The 25,523-nt window shown below is 35.7% G+C and overlaps 2 protein-coding genes across 4 annotated transcripts; both read right to left on the reverse strand.

Moving 5' to 3' along the window:
- Positions 1 to 381: 381 nt before the first annotated feature.
- LOC143710517 (CMRF35-like molecule 9) lies at positions 382 to 14,437 on the reverse strand. Of its 3 annotated transcripts, XM_077201457.1 has the most exons (7): positions 6,481 to 6,708; positions 5,148 to 5,453; positions 4,790 to 4,945; positions 2,848 to 2,886; positions 2,569 to 2,676; positions 2,428 to 2,474; positions 382 to 2,305 (listed from the first exon to the last, which is right to left on the reverse strand). In XM_077201457.1, exons 1-7 carry the CDS (start codon positions 6,539 to 6,541, stop codon positions 2,150 to 2,152), a joined length of 873 nt encoding a protein of 290 aa, XP_077057572.1. In that variant the 5' UTR covers positions 6,542 to 6,708; the 3' UTR covers positions 382 to 2,149. The 3 variants fall into 3 exon arrangements, with proteins under 3 accessions (XP_077057572.1, XP_077057571.1, XP_077057573.1); XM_077201456.1 differs by lacking the exons at positions 5,148 to 5,453; positions 6,481 to 6,708 and adding an exon at positions 14,186 to 14,437 and having other exon boundaries at positions 1,028 to 2,305; XM_077201458.1 differs by lacking the exon at positions 2,848 to 2,886 and having other exon boundaries at positions 1,830 to 2,305.
- LOC143710516 (uncharacterized) lies at positions 8,996 to 10,559 on the reverse strand. The gene is made up of 3 exons (XM_077201455.1): positions 10,362 to 10,559; positions 9,260 to 9,327; positions 8,996 to 9,147 (listed from the first exon to the last, which is right to left on the reverse strand). Exons 1-3 carry the CDS (start codon positions 10,513 to 10,515, stop codon positions 9,010 to 9,012), a joined length of 360 nt encoding a protein of 119 aa, XP_077057570.1. The 5' UTR covers positions 10,516 to 10,559; the 3' UTR covers positions 8,996 to 9,009.
- Positions 14,438 to 25,523: the final 11,086 nt, after the last annotated feature.

The following is a 25,523-nucleotide window of genomic DNA, read 5'->3' on the forward strand; positions in this document are numbered from 1 at the left end:
TTTAAATTAGCATATTTTACTTTAATTTTATGGTTTTTGTTTGGCAGCCGTAGCTGCCAGTCATTTGACCATTTTTTACGATTTTTTTATACAATGAAGGTATATGATCATGATTATTCAGGAAATACCTGTAAAATAACAGTGTTTTTCAGTTTATTTATTTTAGGATGTTTTACAGTTTTTTGGGGAGCTGACAGTCATTTGACCATTTTATCAATTAACTGTTTTGTTTTTGTTAAATTACAGATTATATTTGTAATTTTACATACATTTTTATGTAATTTAAGAAAACAGAAAACAACCTGTATGAAAAAACAATAGATTTTCTGTATAAAAAATGTGAATTACTGTAATTTGTCATTAATGTCACAATACCTAAAATAACAGCTGAATTTTTATTTTACAGATATTATTTGTAATTTTACAGTGTTTTGAGTATAATTTAAAATTAAAGAAAATTTAAATAAAGTGCAAAAAACATTTACAGAAACTCTCCTTAAATGTTTTACAGAAAAACACCTATATGGGGAGGCTTCAGACCTGGAGCCGGTATACGGCCCAGGCAGTTTTACGCCCCTGTTGTTCCTGGTGCGTCCAGTAGGGGGATATACTGCGAAATAACATCATTAAATCGACGCTCCAAACTTACACATTAATAACCGTACTGTCCATAGACTTTGACCAATTTTGTGTTTTTTTGTGCATTTCAATATTAATGTTACAGTGTAGATCTGCACTACGGATTAAACTATCTGTAGATGTTCAGTTGGGCTTCACTCTTTACTCTTCACTGTTTTTGTGAATTAAAAATATAATAATACACATAGTTGGATCAGATGACAAGTAATGATATATGACCTACTGTACAATAGTTACATTCACCATAGGTTATACAGGAGACTGAGTGAAATATGTTGTTATGAACTTATATAAAGTTACATTTAGATGTTAACCATATTTAGCCCATTTGACTTACCGTGTAATCTTATGGATCCTCGATGGAAATCGTCATACAGCTACAAAACAGTGTCCCACATAGCATTTTATGAAGACAAACACAATTTAACCCTTTTCTAAAATTCCAAGGGCCATTTAGAAGAAAGAGACAATACTGTTGTACACAACAAATGTATTTTTTAACACCATTTGTGAATTATGATGACTCCCCTATGGCTTGCCACTCTTTAAGGTTGTTTTACTTTATTTTTATGTTTTTTGTTTGGCAGCCGTAGCTGACAGTCATTGACCGTTTTTTAAAGATTTTATTTTTTTTACAGTGTACTGTCTTGTCATTAGCTATGTTTGTATCAGAGGTTGTGAATTTAACTTATGCTCAAAATTGGAATATCACATAAATAAAGCAGCGTTTCCATCTCATGTGTTCAAGAGAACAAATTCATAATTTCCTGGGAAACTAGCACAAAATATCTGTAATAAAATTGGAAGTTGCTGCAATCGTGAAAGGAACTGTAGGCTAGCTCTTTTTTCCTCCATCATAAATGAGTTGTTTTCAGAGCGACAGATGAAACACAATAAACTCTGTCATGTTCTCTGGCGTTCAGATGCGTGTGTGTGTGAGATGCTTCTGGAGGAAATTAAACCAAATCATTCTGATCACAGACTGACTCAGGCGTTTTAGAAACATCAAACCAACATTTGAGATGCTGTGATGCGATTGGTCAGCTGGTTAGTCAAGTCATCCAATCACATCCTCTTTTGAGGCAAAGTCAAATGGATTTTGTTGCTCATTAAGGGATTTATTCAACAAACGTGTTTAGTTTATGTATATGTCTTATTATTAGATAAAATCTTTTAGGATAAAAAGCTTCTTTTTGAATTTATGCAAAACTGCGTTTCCATCCAGGATTTTTTAATGTGATATCCCAAAATGCAAATAAAAGTAGGCACATGGAAACATATTGACGATATCTTAAGTGAAACAAATACTGCATTTGGTGCCATTTTCTCAGCTGGCTGGACAGAAGAATATATTGCATTTGGAGCAGACGTGACATGTTTTTGAAAAGAAAAGTATTTTTTCCCCCCATATACTGTTCAGAAATGGTGTTAATGTCCAGACAAATTGTCCTGCCACACTTGTTTCAGGCTTGTAATGTAGAACATGTTGAGGATAGTGGAGTGCATTTTTTTATATATTGGCATAGATAGCATCTCCCTGGGCAGTGTTGAAGTGTAGGTTCTGATAGATTGGATCTGATTGGCTCTTGTCCTTTGACTTGATACTGGATTTATTAATAGCGGCGTAGGGTCTGTCATCAGGAATGTTCGCATAAACACCGATGGCCTGAATCACAAACACAAACTGTTATTCACTTGCTAATCAGCCCTTGAAATGGTTTATAAAGTAAGCAAAAGTTATGTGTTTGTGGTGGCTCTGATCTTGTGATGTTACTGTGTGCCACTCACCTCCTCGCTGTGACGCTCATTGTATGTAGATCCAGCTGTAAAAAATCCTGAAATAAAGCAAAGAATATGGATTTTTTTTCTGTGAAATTAACTTCCAAAATATATTTCCTTTTTTTATGTCATATTTGAATATCAACACACTTGATTGCTCGACTCTCTTTCTCCACTGACAAGTGACCAGTCCAACTGAAGATATGATCAACATAACAACCAGTCCAGCAGCAGCATAGAGAATAAAATGCACATGCACTGGGAATATATGGACAGATAAGGTGCAATTAAAAGTAAAAGTTCATTTTTCATGACACCTGTATATCATATGGACTTCTGGGTCATAACATTTTTATTTACATATATAGGCAAGGCAAGGCAAGGCAAGGCAAGGCAAGGCAATGTATCTATAAAGGGGCTGCAACTCACCTGCTTTTGTGTCAGCTGGACCAGATGGTTTGACAAAACCTTTAAAAGGAGGAGACAGCAACATCTGTTAAGCCTTAAAGTGGACCTATTATGCAAAATTCACCTTTACATGGTGTGTAAACAACCACTCTATAAAGGTAAAAAATCCCCCCACTCCTTTCCTTTTAATCCCCATAAATCAGTGTCTCAAAAGATGTTCCAGTTTTCTTCCATTGTGATGTCACAGTAGGACAAGCCCCGCCCATGATTGGTGACGACCTCTTCCCTATAAGCATCCTGCCCTGAGTGAGACGCACACAGTCCACCATGTCTATATACTCGATAGAGCAGCTAGTGATCAAATTCTCAAAAATGGGTCAATATCATCCACCTTAAAGGGACTATGTGTAGTTTTTTAGGTATTTTATTATCTAAAATCAATATTTTTATTCATAAATATGTCCTCAATGGTGTACAAATACCTCTGCCAATTATCTGACTTATCCTAGTAAACGAAGAATTTATTATCTTTATATACATGTGACGGGTAGTAGAGATGCGCGGTTTGCGGTTATAGCTTCGGACTCCGCGGATAAACCGCGGATCGGGCGGATGACGTGACGAAAAAAAATATTTTAATTAAATTCGGACGGGTGGCGGGCGGTTTCTATTCTCGCGGCTGTCATCAGCAGCGCCTTGTATCAGCGGATGGAGGGCGGGAAAATTGGTCCAAAACGTTGGTGCGGATGGATGGCGGACGGATGATGAGTTATGTGATGCGGTTGCAGATGAAATAATAGCCCATCCGCGCATCTCTCATGGGTAGGTCCACAGAGGCTTCCATGTCGTTCCGCCATCTTGAAAAACTATAATAGCAGAGAGGGTCAAAAAGTACTAGGCCAACGTGTTTCCACAAGGCGTTTTCATTCAGAGCCAGCGTCACGTAACTGAAAGCAGCAGAAACGGAGGAGCAGAGCAGTGAGAGGCACTTCACTGCCCCGGCAAGTTTAAAAGGCTGCATTGCACTGTTTTTTTTTTTTTTAATTGCATACATATGCCGAGCCACAGGAGAAGAAATCCTCATCGCCAAAAAAGTCCAAAATTGAACGTAAAAGGAAACGTGAGATTACAAAAAAACAAGAGTCAATGTCGGGATAGCTTTTTCCAGGTGGAAAGAACTAATGCAGGAGAAAATTTTCAAAAGAGACGCTGAAGTCCTGCTTTCTCCTCGACAGTTAGGCTAAGTCAATATTACAGTCTAAACGACATGCTTTTTTTCATTGCTTGGTAGTGTACTTTATTATATAGACAGTAGAACATTTATAGTTAAAAGTTAAACAGGCTCTTTGATGAATAGCAGCTATTGAATAAAGTTGAGAAGGCGCTAAAAACAAGGTTTGTAAGTTTACTTTTTATGTAACCGAGAAATTCGATAAGAATATATTTTAATAGAGCATATATGTTCTTGCATTGTTTGTCATAGCTTTTTGGTACATAACAGCTCTTGAAACATAAGAGATCTTGAAAGAGACAAGGGATGTTGGTTGCAAACATATGTACAATAATTTATAGATGATCATGATGCAGCATGCTAATCCATAGGTTGAATAAAGCTAATTCTACAACAATTAAATAAATGTATAAACTATCCATTCAGAAACGTCCCTTATCATTTTTCTGACATATTTGCTGTGTGAGGTTCTCCAGTTTTGTTGTTGCCGGACTATCCAAAGCACAAACTGTAAAGGGACCGTCCTCTACTGGGGGAGCAGTAGCTCATTTGCATTTAAAGGTACACACACAAAAACGGTGTGTTTTTGCTCCCACCCAAATTGGGGCATTTAGGGCATGCTATAATATATGATCTGTGGGGTATTTTGAGCTGAAACTTCACCGACACACTCTGTGGACAAATGAGAGTTTGAGGTAAGATAGAAATGCAGGCATTAAAATGTTTGTCTACCTGTTGATGTTAGTGAGCGTGGACTGTCCTTAGTGGTTAAAGATATGGAAACTGAGTGTCTTGGTGTAGTCAGTTTTATTTCAGCACTTTTCCATGGATTTGTTTGTGTTTCCGTCATCTTAAGATGAGTCACTTCTTCCAAGTTCTTTGTGTTGTCTGTTTGTAAGTTTTAGAGAAATGTCAAAGACACATCTGCATTTCTGTGCTTCATCCTAAAGAACAGTTATGTTGCCTAAATAGCTTACTTAGCCATTTAATATTAAACCAACAGTAGTACTGCAAACCTTCATTGCTGTCTCACACAGGCCATTGTTGGCAATGTAACGTAATGCATAATAATGTTGCCTGTCATTATTACCTTTAGATACTGTCAGATTGACTTCCTGATATGTGTCTTTTCCAAATCTCTGCACTCCACACCAGTAAATCCCAGAGTCGGACTCCTGTAGATCTGTTATGTTCACATAGAACGTTCCTGTCCCAGAATCCTCTAGTGTGTATCTCCCTTCAGGTGATCGGTCAGATTTAACTAAAATATCTCTGGCTCCACATGGATCTCTGCAGAAATACTTTATGTTGCTTGAAGCCCATTTATGAGAACAAGGAATTATTATGTATCTTCCTGTATATCCAGAAATTCCACCAGTAGTTGAAGTCTTAAATTCTGTTTATGGAAAGTAGAGTTTTTACTATTAGTTCCTTTTCGAGACTCTTCGGTTTCAGTTATTCAATAGAAAATGTAACTTACTGTTACACTTATTGTCTATTACTGTTATTGTCAACATTATAACAGGAAGTGTGATTGCTTAACAACCACTGCATTCATGTACTGTAAATGTATTATATTTACAGCACAAATGCAAACAGATATAATAGATGGAGTAATTATTTGTTCAGAGAGATCTGACTAAACACATACTTATATTTATGAAGTTTCTCTGTGTGTTAACTGTAGTATTTTATACACAGCAAAAACTCCAGTGTTAAATTAACTCTCGTGGGCTTTATTTGAGACAACACTCAAGAGTGTAAAAGTGTTAAAATAAGAGTGTTAAATGAACACTGAAACAGTGTTAAAGTTAATGAGATAATTATTGAAGATAACTGCTGTTTACAAGCACAATCACCAAAGGAGAAAAATCACAATTTTAAGTCACCATTATGGTGATCGGGGTTTGCTTTAGTTGTACTTTTGTCCCTCAAGTTTTTAACATTAAGTTTGTTTGGGCAGCTATAACTGAGTTGTAACACCCAAACAAGCAAAGAGAACAGTTGATCAGGTGGTGTTGGATGTGTTTTGACATAATCATAATTTGACCTGAATCGCAGAGCTAATCTCTGAGTTAGGTTTAATCTCTGAGTTAGGTTTACCCTATTTATTACAGCAGCCTTGTGATTCTACAACATTAGACCCAGCATTTTCAATATAATCCAAAGGATTTCTTAAAAGTTGTTAAATAAAACTCCCAGGAGATTTTTTGCTGTGTAGTTAAGCGATTTTAGCTGCACATAGAAAAAATGTCTGGCGAGTTTGCATCACCTGGTCGGCCTTTATAGCCTTTATTGGCTGCCAACAATCGACGCCCGATCAATTGGAACACTCTTACTCTTATTTGCTATCATGGTCCTCAGCACACTGAATTATTTCCATAGACAGTAAAGTTTCTATCATAAATCTATTGAGAACTTACCTGACAGAAATATCCAGAGCCAGAGAAAACTGAAGAACTTCATTTTGAGTAGGGATCCCATTATGGATGGTTTAGACCAGTTTTAGCTTTCTAAATGTTAATATTGACGTTAGGAGCTCTTTTATACCACCAAGAGCCGTAGAAAACGTGTATCCCTGTATCCTCCTGTGCACTCACATTCTCACATGTACGCTGGTTTCAAGACACCCACACACTCCTATCCAGAACCTGACCACTTCCTCTTGATTAACTTTTGGTTTGAATGGGCATTCCCCTTTTACGCAGGGTCAGGTCCCAGAAAGCAAAAAACAATCAAACAGTGTTAAATCAATGTTAATGTGTTTTGGTAAACACTGTTCCAAAGACCACAAACTGGTTAAAACTGAGTCAAACTGCTCAACTAAAGCAAACACTGATCAAACATGTTTAATAAATCATCAACATCTAAACCTCTGTTAATTCTAAATTAGGGCTGGGCGAAATGGCCAAAAAAGCATATCTCGGTATTTTTTGGTTAAATGGTGATATACTATATATATCTCGGTACTTTCTACGTTTTTCTATTTCGATAAAGAAAATCTGTATTTATTTAAAAAAAAGTTATTTCACATCCTGCTCAATGATATCCAAACAATGTTGATATTGAAGGATATAGAAACAAATAGGGAATGTAATATAGGCTATGCAATATATTATGTGCAAAAAGGTGGTTAAATCACATTACATTCTAACATTGTAACATTACAAACTAAAAACCAAACTGCCAGTTTCCATTAAATACCCATACCAGAACGAAAGAGTTGTAAATATACTTAGACATATTTTTAGATTTGTTGGGCCTACTCTTGTGCCCCAAAAGGACACACCTGGTTTTACCTGGTATTGACCACACAAAAAGAAGTTGCTTTATTCCTAAGACCTGAGGGAAAAAAGAGGGATTGGGTAGACGGAGGCTCAGCTCGGGAAGAAGAGACAAGAATGAGCCAGATGGAGTGGATTCTGTTTAGCAAGCTTTATTGTTTTTTACAGGTTAGGATTCTCGAAATCAGGCTTAGTGGAAATACACCCATAAAAATGAATTGGCATATTGGCAATGTTTACATATTGATAGAAGTTGAACTGATGTCTAAGAGTAGTGACATTGTCCGAGATGCAAGAAAAAAATATTTTAAAATAGCCATTCAAAATATGATTATACAAATTATAATCAAAATCTAGCAAAATTGATATAAAAGTAGATAAACAAAATCCAACCTGGCACCCCTTGTGGTCATATGAGGAAGTAACAAATAGTTGTCACCTACATGCATATATTCAAATATTTTATTTTTTATTTTTTTAATGAACATGCTTAAATAGCATGATTTGATCTTCCTGAATTACATTGGGCCTTTGATTTTGATCTTATATATATCAGGTTTTCACTGGTTGTCTGAATATCCTTGCTTAAAGAAATCTCATGAATTGAGAAGTCAAATTCCCCTTAATCTTTGGACATATAAGAGGTCATTAAAAACATCCAATAATTTTTTTATTGAAACCAAGCTCAGAAAACGACTTGTTTTGGAGTTTGTGACATTATGATGTAATAGTGCGACGAAAGACCGCCTCTGCAGCAGAAAAATAACTTCTACATCATTGCCTCTTTAGCTCCGCCCACCGATTCAAACATGTCACGTTCACTCAAAAAAATTATATGTTGGCTTTAATTAACTTTTTTATGTCAACAGGTTCCACATAACAGATGATATGTTGGCTTTAATTAACTTTTTTATGTCAACAGGTTCCACATAACTGGGTTACGTTAAACAAACATAATTTGTTCATGTAACTTCAACATCATGGAATTAAGTCTTTTTAAGCGACCCAATAAAACTCTGAGCAGAGTGTTAAATGAACACTGAAGCAGTGTTAAAGTTAATGAGATAATTCTCCTTCAGTGATTCTGCTTGTTAACATCAGGTGTCTTCAACAATGCTCAATCATCACTCAATTATTCACTTAATTATCTCATTAACTTTAACACTGCTTCAGTGTTCATTTAACACTCTGCTCAGAGTTTAATTGGGTCACTTAAAATGACTTAATGATGTTGAAGTTACATGAACAAATTATGTTTGTTTAACGTAACCCAGTTATGTGGGACCTGTTGACATAAAAAAGTTAATTAAAGCCAACATATAATTTTTTTGAGTGTAGTAGTAAATACAAGAGATGTTAAACAGGATTACTCGCCTCTGAGTATTACAAGACGTTTGGCATTGCCAAGTTGTGGAAAAACAGTCTTTGCATTGGCATCCTTGTGATCCTAAAATAGATTAACTTTATTTTTAACTAAACATTTATTTAAACATTTAGCGGCGATGTTGAAAAATGTTTTAATTTGCGAAACTGTTACCCAATCATAGTAGTGGGCGTTTACTTCCTGACTTGTAAAATGTCTATAAAAACTGAATGTTTCAAAGAGAAGGTCAAAAACAGGATAGAAAATGTGATGTAAAAATCTAAGAGATTCTCATAGAGTTCATGTCAGTAGCCCACACTGAGCTGTACATTCCCATAGACTGCATGTGTTTGGCTCTTTGGGACTTCAGGTCTGTTGGAAGGTTTCATCGGAGAGCTCTTGTCTGTGTTAGGAATGTCATCATTCTCGTACACATTCTCTTCCTGCATCAAGAAAACAAAAGTGCACAAGTAATATATCTGCTGAGTCATTGCATACAGCATTTTAAGAATATTATGTTTTTAGGTTATTTTTTAAGGTCAGTGAGCGACTTACAAATTCGTTGGTATCACTCTTCTGTTCATCTCTGCTTTCATTTCGCTTGTTGACAGACATCACACTGCCTATGGAAATATCAAAACAAAGAAATATATTGGGCACATCTTTCTATTGTTTTAATTAAAGGGATAGTTCACTTTGAAATAAATTTGTGGTATGTTTTAGCTTACCTTAAGGGCATCCAAGATGTAGGTGTCTTTGTTTCTGCAGTAGTTTCAATTTTGATAGTTTTAGGTCAAACCGTTCATGTCTGTCAGTCATATAATGCAGGTCTATGGTCACCACCTCAAAGAGCATGCACAGAGAAGTCCAAATTAAACATGATTTAATGACTCGTAAATGTAAGTACACATTGGTGGCCTAAGACACGAAACGAGCGGTTTGTGTGAGAAAACGAACAGTATTTATATCGCTTTTACCTCTTGTAACCACAGCCACGTCCAAGTGATCTGAGGGTGCGGGCGCTTCGGTCTGCGCAAGCGCCGGAAAGCCCAGGAAGTGATCTCTCGCGCGTGTTCGTCACTCATTGTTTACAGAGAGATTTCGGAAGTGTTACCTTTCACTGAGAAGATCTAAACATATTTAGATATACAGGAAAACGCAATGGAAGATGATTTCGATATATAAACAGACAACGTTGAATTTTTTTCACAACAAAAAACATCAGTGACGAACACGCGCGAGAGATCACTTCCTGGGCTTTCCGGCACTTGCGCAGACCGAAGCGCCCGCGCCCTCAGATCACTTGGACGTGGATGTGGTTAAGAGGTAAAAACGATATAAATACTGTTCGTTTTCTAGCAAAAACCGCTCGTTTCGTGTCTTAGGCCATCAATGTGTTCTTACATTTACGAATCATTAAATCATGTTTAATTTGGACTTCTCTGTGCATGCTCTTTGAGGTGGTGACCATAGACCTGCATTATATGACTGACAGACATGAACGGTTTGACCTAAAACTATCAAAATTGAAACTACTGCGGAAACAAAGACACCTACATCTTGGATGCCCTTGAGATAAGCTAAAACATACCAAAAATTAATTTCAAAGTGAACTATCCCTTTAAACTGATAGTAGGCATGGCTTGTTTATTTATACCTGTACTTGATGATGTCTTGCGAACAGCGATGAATCTAACTACAACTATGATCACAGCCATGACCAGACCACCGACAGCATATAGTATGTATACTGTAGTGTTCGAGGATGCTGAGGAAGAGATAGAAAGATATTTTTGTGTCATTAAAGTCATTCAGATAATCGTCATCTGCATCATTTCCCTCCAATTAAAGGAGCATTGACTTGTTGATGTACTCAAGTACACTGTAAAAAAAATGCCAGGAATTTACAGGATTAAAGAGTATTATTGTACGATAAATGAATAAAGTAAAATTTACAGTGAAATTAATGCATGCTGGGTCATTTTAATGGTTTTGGGTGAAATTACTGAATCACCAGAAAAAATATGCTGACATCACTGTAATTTACTGCTCTAGTTTTACTGTCAATTCACATGATAAAATTGTCTTTAACCATGCCACTTAAGAAATAATATTGTTGAATTGATTTGTAATTGATTTGAAGTCACCATAATGGTGATTATTATTACATTATATTTTGGGATCTTTGCCGTTGTATATTCATTTTCATATTTGTGATCTTACCAAGTCAGAAGAATGACAAATGAAAACATTTGTTAAAATAATGACAAGCTAAAATATAAAATAAGCTAATTGGATGATTATAAGTTCATCAAATTATAATATTGTTAGCTTTACTTCAGCATGAATATTTACCGATATCTTATTTCAAATAATAATGACACAAACTGCTAAAAGTAAAACAAAAAAAAAAGTTTTACAAAATCAGCAGCACAGATAAAACCAACAAGTATAAAAAAAAAACTCCACAGCATAATCTATCCATGCCGCACTGCATGCTGGGTACCTTCATTGCACATATGCACTGTAGAAATGCAGCATGATATTGTTTACAGTAATTTTTGTTTTACAATACACTCACAGTACATATAAACCTTTTTTTTTTTTTTTACAGTAAAATAGTAAAAACTTGGCTAAAGTTGCATAGTAGTAATTTCCAAGAGTGCAGTTAGATACAAGTTATTTCCTGCTGTGGAATTACTCTGAAAGTCATGCAATTATTAACCTGTAATTAACCGAAACATTTTAACTGTAGAGTTTTGAACAAGTAGAGCAGATCTGTGAATGGTGTATTATTTCAGGCTAACTTTTTCTTAATGTCACTCATTGTAGCAGTTAAGTGTTAAGAGCAGTAGTTTTCAATTAAAGGGCAATCCAAACTCATAGTCATCTAGGCAGGTGTCAAAATCCAATAAGGCAATCCAAAACACAAGACAAAAACAAGAAACGGGCAGATACAGACTAGAAAGTGAGGTGACATAAACCAAGGACTCTGTAACAAACACTAACACAGACAGGGAATATATACACACAGAACTAACAAGGTGATGGGAAACAGCTGAGTGCAATAATCAGATAAGTGACAGAACAGAATGCTGGGAATTGTAGTCTAATGTGAATGACACCGTGAGAACGAGGACCTCTAGTGATAACCCAGGGAAACACAACCAGACACTGTGACAATACTTATACTTTAAATAGCATGACATATATCTATACATATATTGGACGTATCTGAGAACACAATATATGCCTGCAACATATATGAACATTTATGTGTCCAAAATGTGAAGAAAATATTTGAGTTCATCCATATGATACCATATACCATATATTACAGTATAGTATTGGTTTCTCACATATATGGACAACATTGAGTATAAATATATGACATACATATTTGTTTCCCACATATTTAATACATGTATGTAAACATAAATGCATGTTATACTGATACATTGATATGCATATATACATATAGCCAGGGGTGTGAAGTAACGAATTACAAATACTCACGTTACTGTAATTAATTAGTTTTTTTCAGAAATTGTACTTTTTTGATTAGTTTAAAAATTGTGTAATTTTACTTTTACTTGAGTACATTTTAAGTGATGTATCGGTACTTTTTCTCCGCTATTTTCCTTCTGTTTGTGGTCTTTACTCGTTACATGCTTGTTTAAATTTTATTTTAATTTTATCCAGCAACGTGATTGGATCGAGTAATCGGTCTCGTGACTGTCATCAAATCAAATTAAGCATAGAAAACTGAAACCGCCTATTCCTGCTGTTACTCGTGACTGCTGTGGAAGTCCATTCTTCACGCATCAGTTTAATCAGCGTCTTCCTCTAATATGCTAAGGTACATTTCACATTTCTGCTTAATATGATATTTATATAGGCTGGCCTGTCTACAGGGCCTAACATTTGGTCTGAGGCTGGGGGTATTGCGTGACGAGTCCATAATGCGGTGAATTCCCGCTCCCATTTACTTCAAAATCACATTATAGAGAGACGCGCGTCACGATCTGTGCACTGCCGCGTCTCGCGCTCGCCATGCCGCCAGATTCAGAATCAGTGCACTCTATGAACCATGGCGTTAACTTGAACTGCATTTCAGTCAGTGCTTGACTACAGCTCGTTAATAAACAACGTTTTTTGATTGATCCATTATACAATCCGTCTTCATTTGGCAAGTGCACTTGCGCAAAAACATTTTTCATGTTCAACTTTTGTTTTTATGTGTGTGGATGCAGCGGATAAAACAGCTTCGCCGAGACTACAAAGAGACAAGCAATTGTGTTTGTGTGTGTATGTGTGTGTGTGTGTGTGAGAGTGTGTGTGTGTGTGTGTGTGTGTGTGTGTGTTTGTTTCTTTTGTAGAAGTTTCCTGGATATAACTTCCCTATTTAATGCACAATTTTCCTTACAAATTATATTATCAGCATTACAATGTGAGTAAATGTAGCCGTGTAAAATGTAAGGGATGATGCCACCCTTCTAGAACAATGTGCATTTACGTTTAAATTGTAACATATTTAATAGCATGGGATTAAAGTGTGTAATTAGTATTAGCTCACTATCTTAGCCTTTTTCAGTGCATTAGGTGAGGTAATCTGATAATATTAGTGATTCTCATTTATCAAAACACTAACATTGGTACCGTTTTGGAGAGAAATTGGGTATTTGTTAATCTCTCTATTTAACCCAATCTTATGGTGTGTGATACTGAACTATCATATGAGTTTCTAAAGGTTTTTGAATTCTTTGCACAGTTATGAATATTGATATTTTATGTGCAACAATAGCATGCTCAGACCCAGTGGCTTTTCGCCTAATTTTAAATGCCCCCCCCCCCCCCCCCCAATTAATATGATTTAAATGGTGTAAAAGTGTACTGATTTGATGCATTTTAAAAAGATGGATGATTGATATTCTTCAATCTTTCTGACAAAGAACAAAATATAATGTGAATTAGCCTACAGTATGTGCAATTTTTTTTTAAATTTATAAATTGTAGTGCACAGTGTTTATTATAAGGGGTAGAATCCGCAGCTCACTACTCACTACTCACTACTCATGAGTACTTTTAAATAAGCTACTTTTTTACTCTTACTCAAGTAGTTTTTTGGACAAGTACTTTTTACTCTACTCACACTACATTTTTTGGAATGTAATGCTACTTTTACTTGAGTATGTTTTTTCAGTACTCTTTCCACCACTGCATATAGCCTAAGCGTTCTTACATGTATTTAACATTTATGAGCATATATGGGAAAATATATGGCATTTACATGAAAACGACCATTTTTGCTATATTTTGAAATATATGTTTCATACATGTCTGTGTTTTATATATATGAATTTTGCATATATTCTCATATAAGCAGCAGACATACATGGGCACTGACATTATATATGTAATTTACATAATTTGACATATATTACATTTCTGTATGGGTTTAAAATTAAAACAAAGAGATACCTTTAGATACTATCAGATTGACTTTCTGATATGTGTCTAGAACAGCTCTATCCACTCCACACCAGTAAATCCCAGAGTCGGACTCCTGTAGATCAGTGATGGTCACGTTGAACATTCCTGTCCCAGAATCCTCTAGTGTGTATCTCCCTTCAGGTGACCGGTCAGATTTAACTAAAATATCACTGTCTCCACATGGATCTCTGCAGAAATACTTTATGTTGTTTGAAGCCAATTTATGAGAACAAGAAATGATGATGTGTTTCCCACTGTATCCATGAACCTCAGTTTCATCTGCTGCTGAATCCCTAAATCCTGCTGAATAAAATAAAAAGGAGTTATTAGTTCTCAAAAAAAAAATCTAACATACTGTGTGATTCAAGAGTCCACATGGAAAACATGGGTTTAAATATTTAATTTAAATCATGATCTTAAGTTTTTGAATTTTTAAGATTGTGAAACAAGGAAATGTTAAAAATAAGAAATATTTCCGATTTTGTAGTAGTTTTTTGGTGACTAATTGAATGGTGGGGAGTGTCATTCGTGTGAAACTTTGTACAAATGGTACAAATTGTCACAGAAATAACTGCGATGAATGAAATTATTGTCATTTTAAAACCATTTTATGTGTGGAGGAGCTGCCTGAACCCCACTTTTGTCTCTGACACAGAGAGCAGACGACATGACAGAGACATTCATTATCATGTAATCATAATGAGCTATATATCGTGTGACCAAAAGTTATCAAGGTCATGCCCATGTATTGTGTGATATGGTATTTATCACGATAGGGCTACACGCAATGAGAAGCAGGACACTGGCTGCATTTAAGTCCATTTTTATGCCCTTCCCTCGCTTCTCTACTCGTTCACTTGGATCTGCGTCGTTGCTTACATTGCATTAGCGCCCACTATTGCTAAATTTGTTTACACACCATTCTATAGGCCTGTATGTATGTTTGGGCTGTTGATTTTTTTTTATATATAAACATATTTAATATTAATATATACATATATATATATATATAAACGAAAAAGATAATAAACTATAACAGTGAGAAAAAAACTGTCAGCTTAAGGCAGCTTGGGCCCGCTTTCACATACAGGGCTAAAACACAGACAGGCATGTTTCACATTGCTATATATTATATTGCAAATATGTTATATGAATACGAAGCAAAGCACATACTAATGTTCTAGTCAAATATATGCTCATTTAGTCTTTAATGCACTTTAGAGACACTCTCCGGTTACTCGCAGACTCAGAAACAGAGGAAATAGCTGTTTCTGACAAAGTTCATTATACCCTTGAATACAGAGATTGGTTTTGTAGTTCGTAGTTAGTGAGAATGTTCAGAATTTGTTGAAAAGCTGATTCCAGATTAGTATTTTAAGTCCAGATCAGCATTCATGTTAATATATACATTGTTTACATGCAATTTAAAAGTTTGATTTCAGTCAAACTAAAGCAATATATATATTTTTTTATAAATGTGATGGCAGTTCAGTTTTTGTATTAACAGACCTAGATGATGAGATCTGTTTAGCATGTATAGTACTAAATATGTGCACGTTGGACTAGAATTAGACTATTGCACTTGCTCCGAAAGACAAAAGTTGTTTTCCAATGAGTTTAAACTTAGAACTGTGCATGTAATAGTACTTTCTAGAACAAAAGTCAAAATATGAAACAAAAACTGACCTGACAAAAAGATCCACATCCACAGCACACGAAACGTCTTCATTTTCATCAGAGTCTCCAGGCTGTTTTGTACGTTCAAGTGTATCTGATTGTATGTTCGTCGTGACTCAAATAATGCCTCCTAAAATGTCAGAGGTGCTTTAAATAGAGAACTGTCTTCCTCTTGTTTTCACACTTCATATGTACACGTTAACCATTTTGCACACAGGTACAGTATGTCTTGGTGCTTGCTTTTGTCATTAAACGAGTTTTTGAATGTTGGAAATGCCTGAAGAGCATGTATACTAAGCATTACTGTTGGAATAAGACACAGAGGCATTTAACAGTCCTACAACCCAAAGTTATATTTTATTACACAATGACAAAACCACGTTCAGACACGAACCTCAACTTTTTACAGCAAGCACACATTTAACAGTGTATGATACTGATATGAGCATGTTAAAGGTGCAGTGTGTGATTTTTTAGCGGCATGTAGTGGCGAGGTGAGGTTGCGAATTGCAACCAGCAGAAGTTACGGTGGCCGACAGGAAAATATCGTCGTTTGAGACAGCAGAGAACAGCCAGTTCAGCAATGAGGTTTCTTTACAAAGATAAATTAAGAAATTATGTTTACTTTATTATTCAGTAAAACGATATGTGCAATAGATTTATTTCACTCGTCTTAAAGCCTCCTGTCCACTGTTTAGCTGGGATAATTTTGATGCAGCTTTGGCACTTCACCAGGCGAGGTCGCTGTTACTGAAGCTTCGAGTACTGAAACCATTTCCAAAACAATTCTTCTAAGTGGTTCAGTGCTTCACCAAAGATTAATTTGCGCATCACTAACCCGCAGTGTACAGTATTTAGATAGAAATGGTTAATTCTAAGGTAATAAAAACATAATGTTTCATTAAGTAAGGTCTTTACACCACTGAAAACATAGATATGATATTGCATCTCTGTCAACACATCCTCCTAAATATCACACAGTGTACCTTTAAAGATTAGCTTTTGGAAAATGCACAGTGTCATAGGTTACTTTGTCTTCTGACCCTATTGTACGTGGTCCGCAATCTTCAGCACGTATGCTAATGGCTGGTTGCATATGAGACTGACTCTGTTTGCAGCTGGTCTCCGGTTGGATGGTGATGGTGGAGTAGATGGGAGGATCTTGGATTTGATTGGCTGCAGGACTTTGATTGGCAGTAGAATAAATGATGTCTGCCACCTCCTCATAATCAACAGCAGTCTGTGGATTCAGTGATAATTTATTATAATGTGAATAAAGAAACAAACGTACTACTTTTTGTACTAAATATATAACAATATTAGGAAATTTCATTGTACATTAATTTAATAGTAACTTAAACACTGTACAGTCAAATGACATTATGAGCGATATTTTTTAACTTTATATTTTTTAAATATATACTGTTAAGTCAGTACCCTACAGTATATATCAGTAAATTAATATGATACACAAATGTCCACTAGAGGGCAGTATCAATATTATTGAACGATACTTGAAGTTGGATTTCCAACTATTATTATGAAAGATGAAACACTTGACTTGGCAGTAAACACATTTATTATTCTTGGGAAATTCTTTTTACACAAGAATAGATTCCTGATAACACTACCAAACTTTTACGTTTGTCATAAAGAACTGTGTCATTACTTTTTATCGCTAAAATTGATGAAGAAAAAGAATGCCTTAATCTTATCTACTTTGATAGAGGATGTGAATCTTTCTGAAAACCCCTAGTCTTTTTTTATTTTATTTATTTATTTATTTATTTATTATTATTATTTTTTTTAATCTTATTTGTATCTGTATTTTCTACTTCATATGTGAAGGCGCTTGTCTGTTGTCTAAGAAGACATTTCATATGTTGTACCAGGCCAATTATGGTTCTTAATACTATTGTTCAATAAAAAATAAAATAAATAAAATAAAATAAAAGTTGGATTTCCAACTTGAAAACTAGTGGAAATTCAACTCTTTTTGCCCAGATGTGTGAATCACATGAACTTGACAGAACAAATGCAAGGAGTTAATTAATTAACCAATACTGTTGGTTCAGCATATGAATCTAAACATTCACTTTTATTCAAATTAAATGCAATACTGAATCAACACTTCCACATTGCATGATGATAAACTTGTTTGCAAGCATGAGTTTAATAGCATTACATAGAATTGTAACTGTTTGGAGGCTGAAACACTTTGTTGACAGTCCACTAAAAAGCTAATAGTTGCGCTTATGAAACACAGTACAATTTCAAAATGTGTTAATTTCTTAGAGCTGTATGCTTTTAAAAGAATCATATAAGCAATAATAATAATAATAATAATAATAAAAAATACCTACTAAAAAATAGTTTTCTGTCTTACCTCTGTGGGACATGTGGTGCCTTGGATTTCAGCATCAACTTAAGTCGGAAACAGGGTACACTTTAGTAGATAGATTATAGGCTAGATTGTGTTTATTAAAAATGCAGTGTGTTTGTACTTACCATTGGAACTGTGTGACTTTCTCATGTGCATTTTCCATTAACAGAGAACCACCCCAGATATAATCACCATCACAGACAGAGTAACAGCTGTGAACATCAGAGAACCTAAAACACAGAGACAGCCTGTGTCAGAAAGGTCCATTTTTTTTAAAATTGAGATTTATACATCATCTGAAAGCTGAATAAATAAGCTTTCCATTGATTATATGGTTTGTTAGGATAGGTCAATATTTGGACGAGATATTTGAAAATCTGGAATCTGACGGTGCAACAAAATCTAAACATTGAGAAAATCACCTTTAAAGGTGTCCATTGATGTTTTTGCTGCATCCACTCACACAAATACATTTTCTATATATTTACGGTTGGAAATTTACAAAATATCTTTACTTGATATCCTACTGATTTTTGGCATAAAAGAAAAATCAATCATTTTGACCCATACAAGGTATTGTTGGCTATTGCAACAAATATACCCGTGCGACTTGTTTTGTGGTCCAGGGTCACATATGTACACTTCAGGCAGCTCCATATACCACAATGCAACACGATTGTGACAACGATATTGCGTTTAATTTACCCCACCACAAACAACTCTGTGATATATTAATAATTAAAAAAATAAATAAATAAACAACTCAAACACACCTATACACATATAGAATGCTGCATTAAACAATTTCGTAAGGGAAAAAAAATAAAAAATCAACCTCATAGTGGATTCTAAGTGATCAAGGGCTTTAGCACGTTCAAATCCAGCCTATGGCAAAGGTTCTGCCAGTAGTCGGCACTCATGCAACGTAAGCAATGACGTACATCCGAGTGAACATGTAAACATGTAAAGATATCATATTTCTTTTTCAAATCGTGTAAGCCCTTGGACTTAAACGTTGTTTTGTGCATTCCTGTGATCACAAATAAATGGAAGCAAGTACAACTGAATAAGTATGTGTTCTCTTTTTATGTGAAATGGTAAATACCAGTTTGATTAAGCATGATTGATGTGCACTCTTGACACAAATGAATAAATTACTGTCACTGTAACATTTTGTATTGTAAAACATTGGTCAAATATCGATGCTGAAAGTCTTTATGCTTGTTGGCTTCTGTCACGCTCATTTTGCGATCTAGCTAGTTTTTAGTCAGCTGGTTAAACGGTGGGTTTGTGTGACGTCGTCCTATGGAGGAGTGTTAAGGGCAGGTTTTAGGGTAGCACTGTGGGCTACTGGCTCAACAGTGGAAACACAGCTTGATTTCTGGCGCTGTTACCCCTGGCTCACACCGGCCCGACTGTGGAAACACACCCAGCAGGCACAGTACGTCAATGTGACGTCAGGAAGACGTTGGACTCCAACTAATCCAACGTCAGTCAGACGTCATATTTTGGTTGAAAATGAAAGTCAGGTTGACATCTAAACCCAACGTTTGTTTGGCGTCAAGCTCCAACGTCAGACAGATGTTGAATTTTGGCTGGAATAAGCACCGCAAAAAAATGTGACATGCATGGCAGCACATTAAATCTGTGAAGATCTCAGCAGAAGAGGAGTAAACAACTCAAACAGCATTACCAGCTTCACTTATTACTAACCAGACTGACTTTATTTCACTTCCGGTTTAATGAAATCAATAGTGGTATTTTAAAGTCACCATGATGGTGGTTAGCGTTTGCTTTAGTCGGACTCTTGACCCTTGACTCTTTATTATTAAATTTCTCTGGTTGCTATAATTGTGTGTTTATAAAACACATTTATTGTGGCAAAAAAAACCTAGAGAAAATGAGATCAGCTGATGTTGGCAGTCTATTGATGATGTTGATCAAGTCATCATCATGTAAGTGCTTGAGTCCCTGATCTTAATCAGAGTCTAATGTTTTGATTATATTGGACTTGTGTTTTCTAATGTTGTTTTATAACAGAAGTCATTATATTTTACAGCTAGAGAGCAATGTTGGTTATCAAATAATATAAAGGATTTTAAAAACATTTAGTACATTAAACTTTCTGCTCCACATTATTACTTAGACATCAAGAATCAGCGTATGACTCTCAACAATGGTGACAATCAATGAAATGCTTTATGCTGCAGTGCATGCTGGGTACCACCAATCAAAACTCACCCATATCTCCCAGCATGCATTGTGGCATTAATAAATTATGCAGCTGGATTTTTTGTAGCTTATGAGTTGATCTGATTATCAGGATATTTTGTTTGATTGTCACCATTGTTGAGATTCATATGCTGTTTCTTGATGTCTGGGTGTGTCTAAGAAATGCCATAGATGAAAGGTTTTTGTGCACTAAATAGTATTTACAAAAAAACAAGTATATTATGTGATAACACTGCTAGATATGCTGTAGAATCAAATGACTCCTATATGAATAAAACCACATTAAAACCAGAAGTATTAGTCAAATAATCAAAACATTAAACACTGAATAAGATCAGGGATTCAGGCAATTACATGATGATATCATCAATAAACAGCCAACATCTCCTGATCGCATGGCTTTTTTAGCTATAAGTGTGCTTTATAAACACACAATTATAGCAGCCAGAGATAATTTTATATTACAGAGTCAAGGATCAAGAGCACAACTAAAGCAAATGCTAACCACCACCATGGTGACTTTAAAATACAAGATATGATTTCATTAAAATGGAAATGAAATAAAGTAAATCTGGTTAGTTTTAAGTGAAGCTGGTAATAAGTGTACGGCCATGCATTTCACCTTTTTGTTTGGTTTATTCCAAACAAAATTCAACGACTGCCCAACGTTGGAGCTTGACGTCAAACAAACATTGGATTTAGACGTCAACCCGACTTTCATTTTCAACCAAAATCCAACGTCTGACCGACGTCGTAGTCTATATCCCGTGCCTGCTGGGCAGCTACTGTTACTGTGAAACAGCAAACCTTTTTAATTTAGGCTACGTTCACACTGCAGGCTGAAACGACCCAATTCCGTTTTTTTGCCCTATGCGACCTGTATCTGATCTTTTCATGACAGTCTGAACAACACAGATCCGATCTTTTCAAATGCGACCCAGGCCACTTGGGTATGTGGACCAAATCCGATATGTATCCGATCTTTTGAAATGCGACTTCAGTCTGAACGGCCAGGTCACATGTATCCGACCCGCACGTCATTGATATGCGACAAACGTCATAATTCTGCGTTGATGTAGGCGGGAATGAGAAGATAAACAACAACTATGGCGGACGATGCTGAGACCAGTCAATGGAAGGGAAGCGAGGTTACTGATTTAATTAATATTTGGGGGGACAGCTCTATTCAGGCCATGTTTAGCTACTTCCGCAAACAGCAAGTGACGTCGTTGACCGTTGAGTACTCTTCTGCGCATGCGGGTCACTTTTGGGTCATTTCACGTTCATGTTCACGTTCACACAGGAGATCACAAAAGGTTGCATTTAATTTGAAATGTGAACGGCCTTGCAAAAAAAATCGGATTTAAAAAAAAAATCGGAATTGAGCATTAAGCCCCTGCAGTGTGAACAAGGCCTTAGTTTGTGTTGTGTTGTGCATTTGTTGACGTTAGTGGACTCCATCTCTAACCTAACGTTAGCTAGTGTTGCTGAAGGAGAGGCTCTCGGGAGTGCGTGTATACATCACATCCTTTTTATTTTCCTAACAAATAGAGTCCTTCACATGAAAATCAGTCTACAGAGTTTTTAATAGACAACCTAGTAAGTCAGGGAAGGTGTCGTTTTTTTAAGTTTTGTTACAAGCTGTTCACACACTGTCAATAAAAAAGCAATTAATACAAAAAAAAAAATCTTACATAAAGGCCCCCATTTTTTTTGCTTTTTGTCACCTGTTTTTTAAAACGAACAGAAGCATTTTTGTTGATGTTGCCATATCTCACAAAAACATAAAATGCTCTTGTTGACATCATGTGGTCAACATGTGAACGTGACGTGTGATTGGACATTACAATCGGATATCCCCACATCGTCCTGACTCGAATGCTGCATTACTACCAATATTAGTCACTTCCAGGCAAGTGTGCTGAGGCAAGTTGAAGCTAAACTCTGAACAGCAGCCAATCAGGAGCAGGAATGAACACTTCTTCTGTAAAGTAACGTGATTGTCGAAACAAAACCTGTGTATAAGGTTCTGTGTATTAAATGCAGGGTTTTTAAGTGTTGTGTGTATGCTGGAAAAAGGGTAGACATGATTGTCTTGTCAGCCACATTGTATACTAGTAAATAAGAGAAAGACTCACCAGATTGTGTGCTTTCATAAACTGTTGGTGAAGATGAAACAACAGGACTTTGAAATTCTTTACATGTAAAAGAGGAACAATTTCATCCCCCAATCTGCTCAGACACATAGATAAATACACACCGTGATTATCTCAGGGTTACCTGTTGTTGAAGATGTGTTGGTTATGATGTCATCAGGTGATGGAGATGGCGAGAATGAACTGATAGTTACGGTGGATTGAGAATCCGAACTTGCCTCTGGTTTAGGAGATATGTGTCAGTTTGCTTTTTTTTGTGTATGTGTGTAATAGTTATTTTATTGATCAGTAAATCTACAGCACAATACATCATTCTAACCTCTAGATACGGTGGATTGAGAATCCAAACTTGCCCCTTCCCAGCCAGCACAACCATGTGGGGCCCACATGGTTTGACCTGGGCTATCTAAATGGGACCTTGCCAGTTTTGTCCATGGTTTTCCATGTAGGCCCCACATGGGTTTGCCCAGATGAGATGAACACTGCTCAGTGTGCAACCTACAGGCTGTTAAATGTAACACATATTAGTGTTAGAGTTAATGAGATAATTAATTGATTGAATAATGATTGAGCATTATTGATGAACACCTGCTGTTAACAAGCAGAATCACTGAAGAAAAGAGAAACACAAGAACCAAAGCCTTAAATGAAATCAACTGAAGATAAAATGCACGAAATCTCTCAAGATCTGAATAAACAACTCCACAAACCAGGTTTTTACTTTATTTCTGGTAGACGTCTACAGAAGTTCTTAATGAAAATGAACAGAGGTGAAGATGTTGATAATTTATTGAAAATAATACTTTGGTTTTATGTCACCATTATGGTGATCAGTGTTTGCTTTAGTTGGGCTCTTGACTTTTTAAATGTTATTTTATCTCTGCTCAGTTGTATCTGATTGTTATGCTGAGAACAGCAAGAGAAAAGACAATCAAATGCTGTAAACCGACTGATGATTAGAATATGATCATCATGTAGCGGCTTAACTCGCTAATAATGTGTGTAAGTTTTATACTGGTGATATGTTATTCGTTTTGTTTTATTGTTGAGATTCTACAGCAAAATATTCAGCACATTTTTACCAGAACATCAAATGATTTAAAAAAAACCCATTTACACATTTTGGACTTGTGTGATTTTTACTCACACACAGACATCAAGAATCAGCATATGAATCGCTACAATGGTGACATGCTTCATGGTGCAATGCATTCTGGGAGCCATGGATAAGTTTTGTATGATGCACCCAGAATGCATTGCACCATGAAGCATGTCACCATTGTTGAGATTCATATGCTGATTCTTGATGCCTGTGTGTGAGTAAAAATAGCAGAAGTCCAAAATGTGTAAATGGTGTTTAAAAAACAATTTGATGTTCTGATATAAATGTGCTGGATCTTTTCCTGTAGAATCACAACAATAAAACAAAATGAATAACATATCAACCATATAAAACTCACGCACAATATTAGTAAGTTAAGCCACTATATGATGATTATGTTCTAATCATCAATCAGTTTATAGCATCTGATTGCATTTCTTCTTGCTGTTTTCAACATAACTATCAGATACAACTGAGCAGAGAAAAACTAATACTAAAAAGTCAAGAGCCCAACTAAAGCAAACACTGATCACCATAATGGTGACATCAAACCAAACTATTATTTTCAATAAATAATCAACATCTTTTTTTTTTTACTTTTGAACACTAGTTTTTATTCAACCTTCTCACCAATTCCAACCATTTTTTTTGTAAATTTTATTTATACAGATTTTTTTTTATACACAGGTGCACATAATACAAACAAAAAAGGCAGTGAATCAGACAATTAAGGCACAAACAACAACAACCTCAAAAAAATAAATAAAATAAAATAAAAACATAAATAAAAATAAAATAAAAACACATACAGCCAGCAGTTACACATTTTATAGAAAGAAACAAGTATAAATATACGTGTCAGTACAATGAATAAATATCACAAAAAGTCTATTCACACCTTGAGTCACGGAGGCCTGAGCCAGAGGGGAGTGGCAGTCTCAGTAAAGATAACTACCCAAAGATTAAAAAAATAAAATATATATATATATATATATATATATATATATATATATATATATATATATATTTTAAAGTGCATTGCATTTAGGTCCCAGTTTGAAATCTATCCTTCCTGATGTATTCTATGAAAGGGCCCCAGATCGTCTTGAACTTATCTTGGGAGCTAGACATAGAGAACCAAATTTCTTCAAGGTGTAAACAGGAAACCATATCATTAAGCCACCTCTTGAAGCAAGGAGAGGAAGCTGACTTCCACTCCTTTAGGATAACCCGTTTTGCAATGATCATACCAAACATGAGGGCTTGTTGTAAAGCGAATGGAAGAGCCAAAGAACCTTCGGAGCAGCCCAGTATTACTAAGAGACAGTCAGGAATCAGTTGTCTATTGTAAACAGCACTGTACAAACTGAAAATGTTGACCCAGAATTTAGTGAGCTTAGAGCAAGACCAGAAAAGATGCCCAAGAGTTCCATTAGTTGATTTACATTTATCACAAATGGGGGAGACAGCCGGAAATAATTTGTTCAGTCTAGTCTTGGAATAGTGCAACCTATGAACTACTTTGAACTGAATAAGCTGAAGTCGAGCATTAATAGAGCATGCGTTTATCCTTTTTAACCCTTTCCCCCATAGCTCGTCAGATATAACTTCGCCGGTGTCCTTGATCCATGCCTCTTTAATATGCGAGGGGGTTGCCACAACAAAGAGGTTAACAAACCGGGAGATCAAATGCTTGGAGGTGGGAGGGCTGGTCATGGTATCAAAAAAGACATGTTGCATGGGGGTCACATCTAGGCGAGAAAAAGTATGCTTGAC

The sequence above is a fragment of the Siphateles boraxobius genome, unplaced genomic scaffold, assembly GCF_051911475.1.
Source record: "Siphateles boraxobius isolate OS27281-9 unplaced genomic scaffold, OSU_SipBor_1 47, whole genome shotgun sequence".
Classification (NCBI taxonomy): domain Eukaryota; kingdom Metazoa; phylum Chordata; class Actinopteri; order Cypriniformes; family Leuciscidae; genus Siphateles; species Siphateles boraxobius.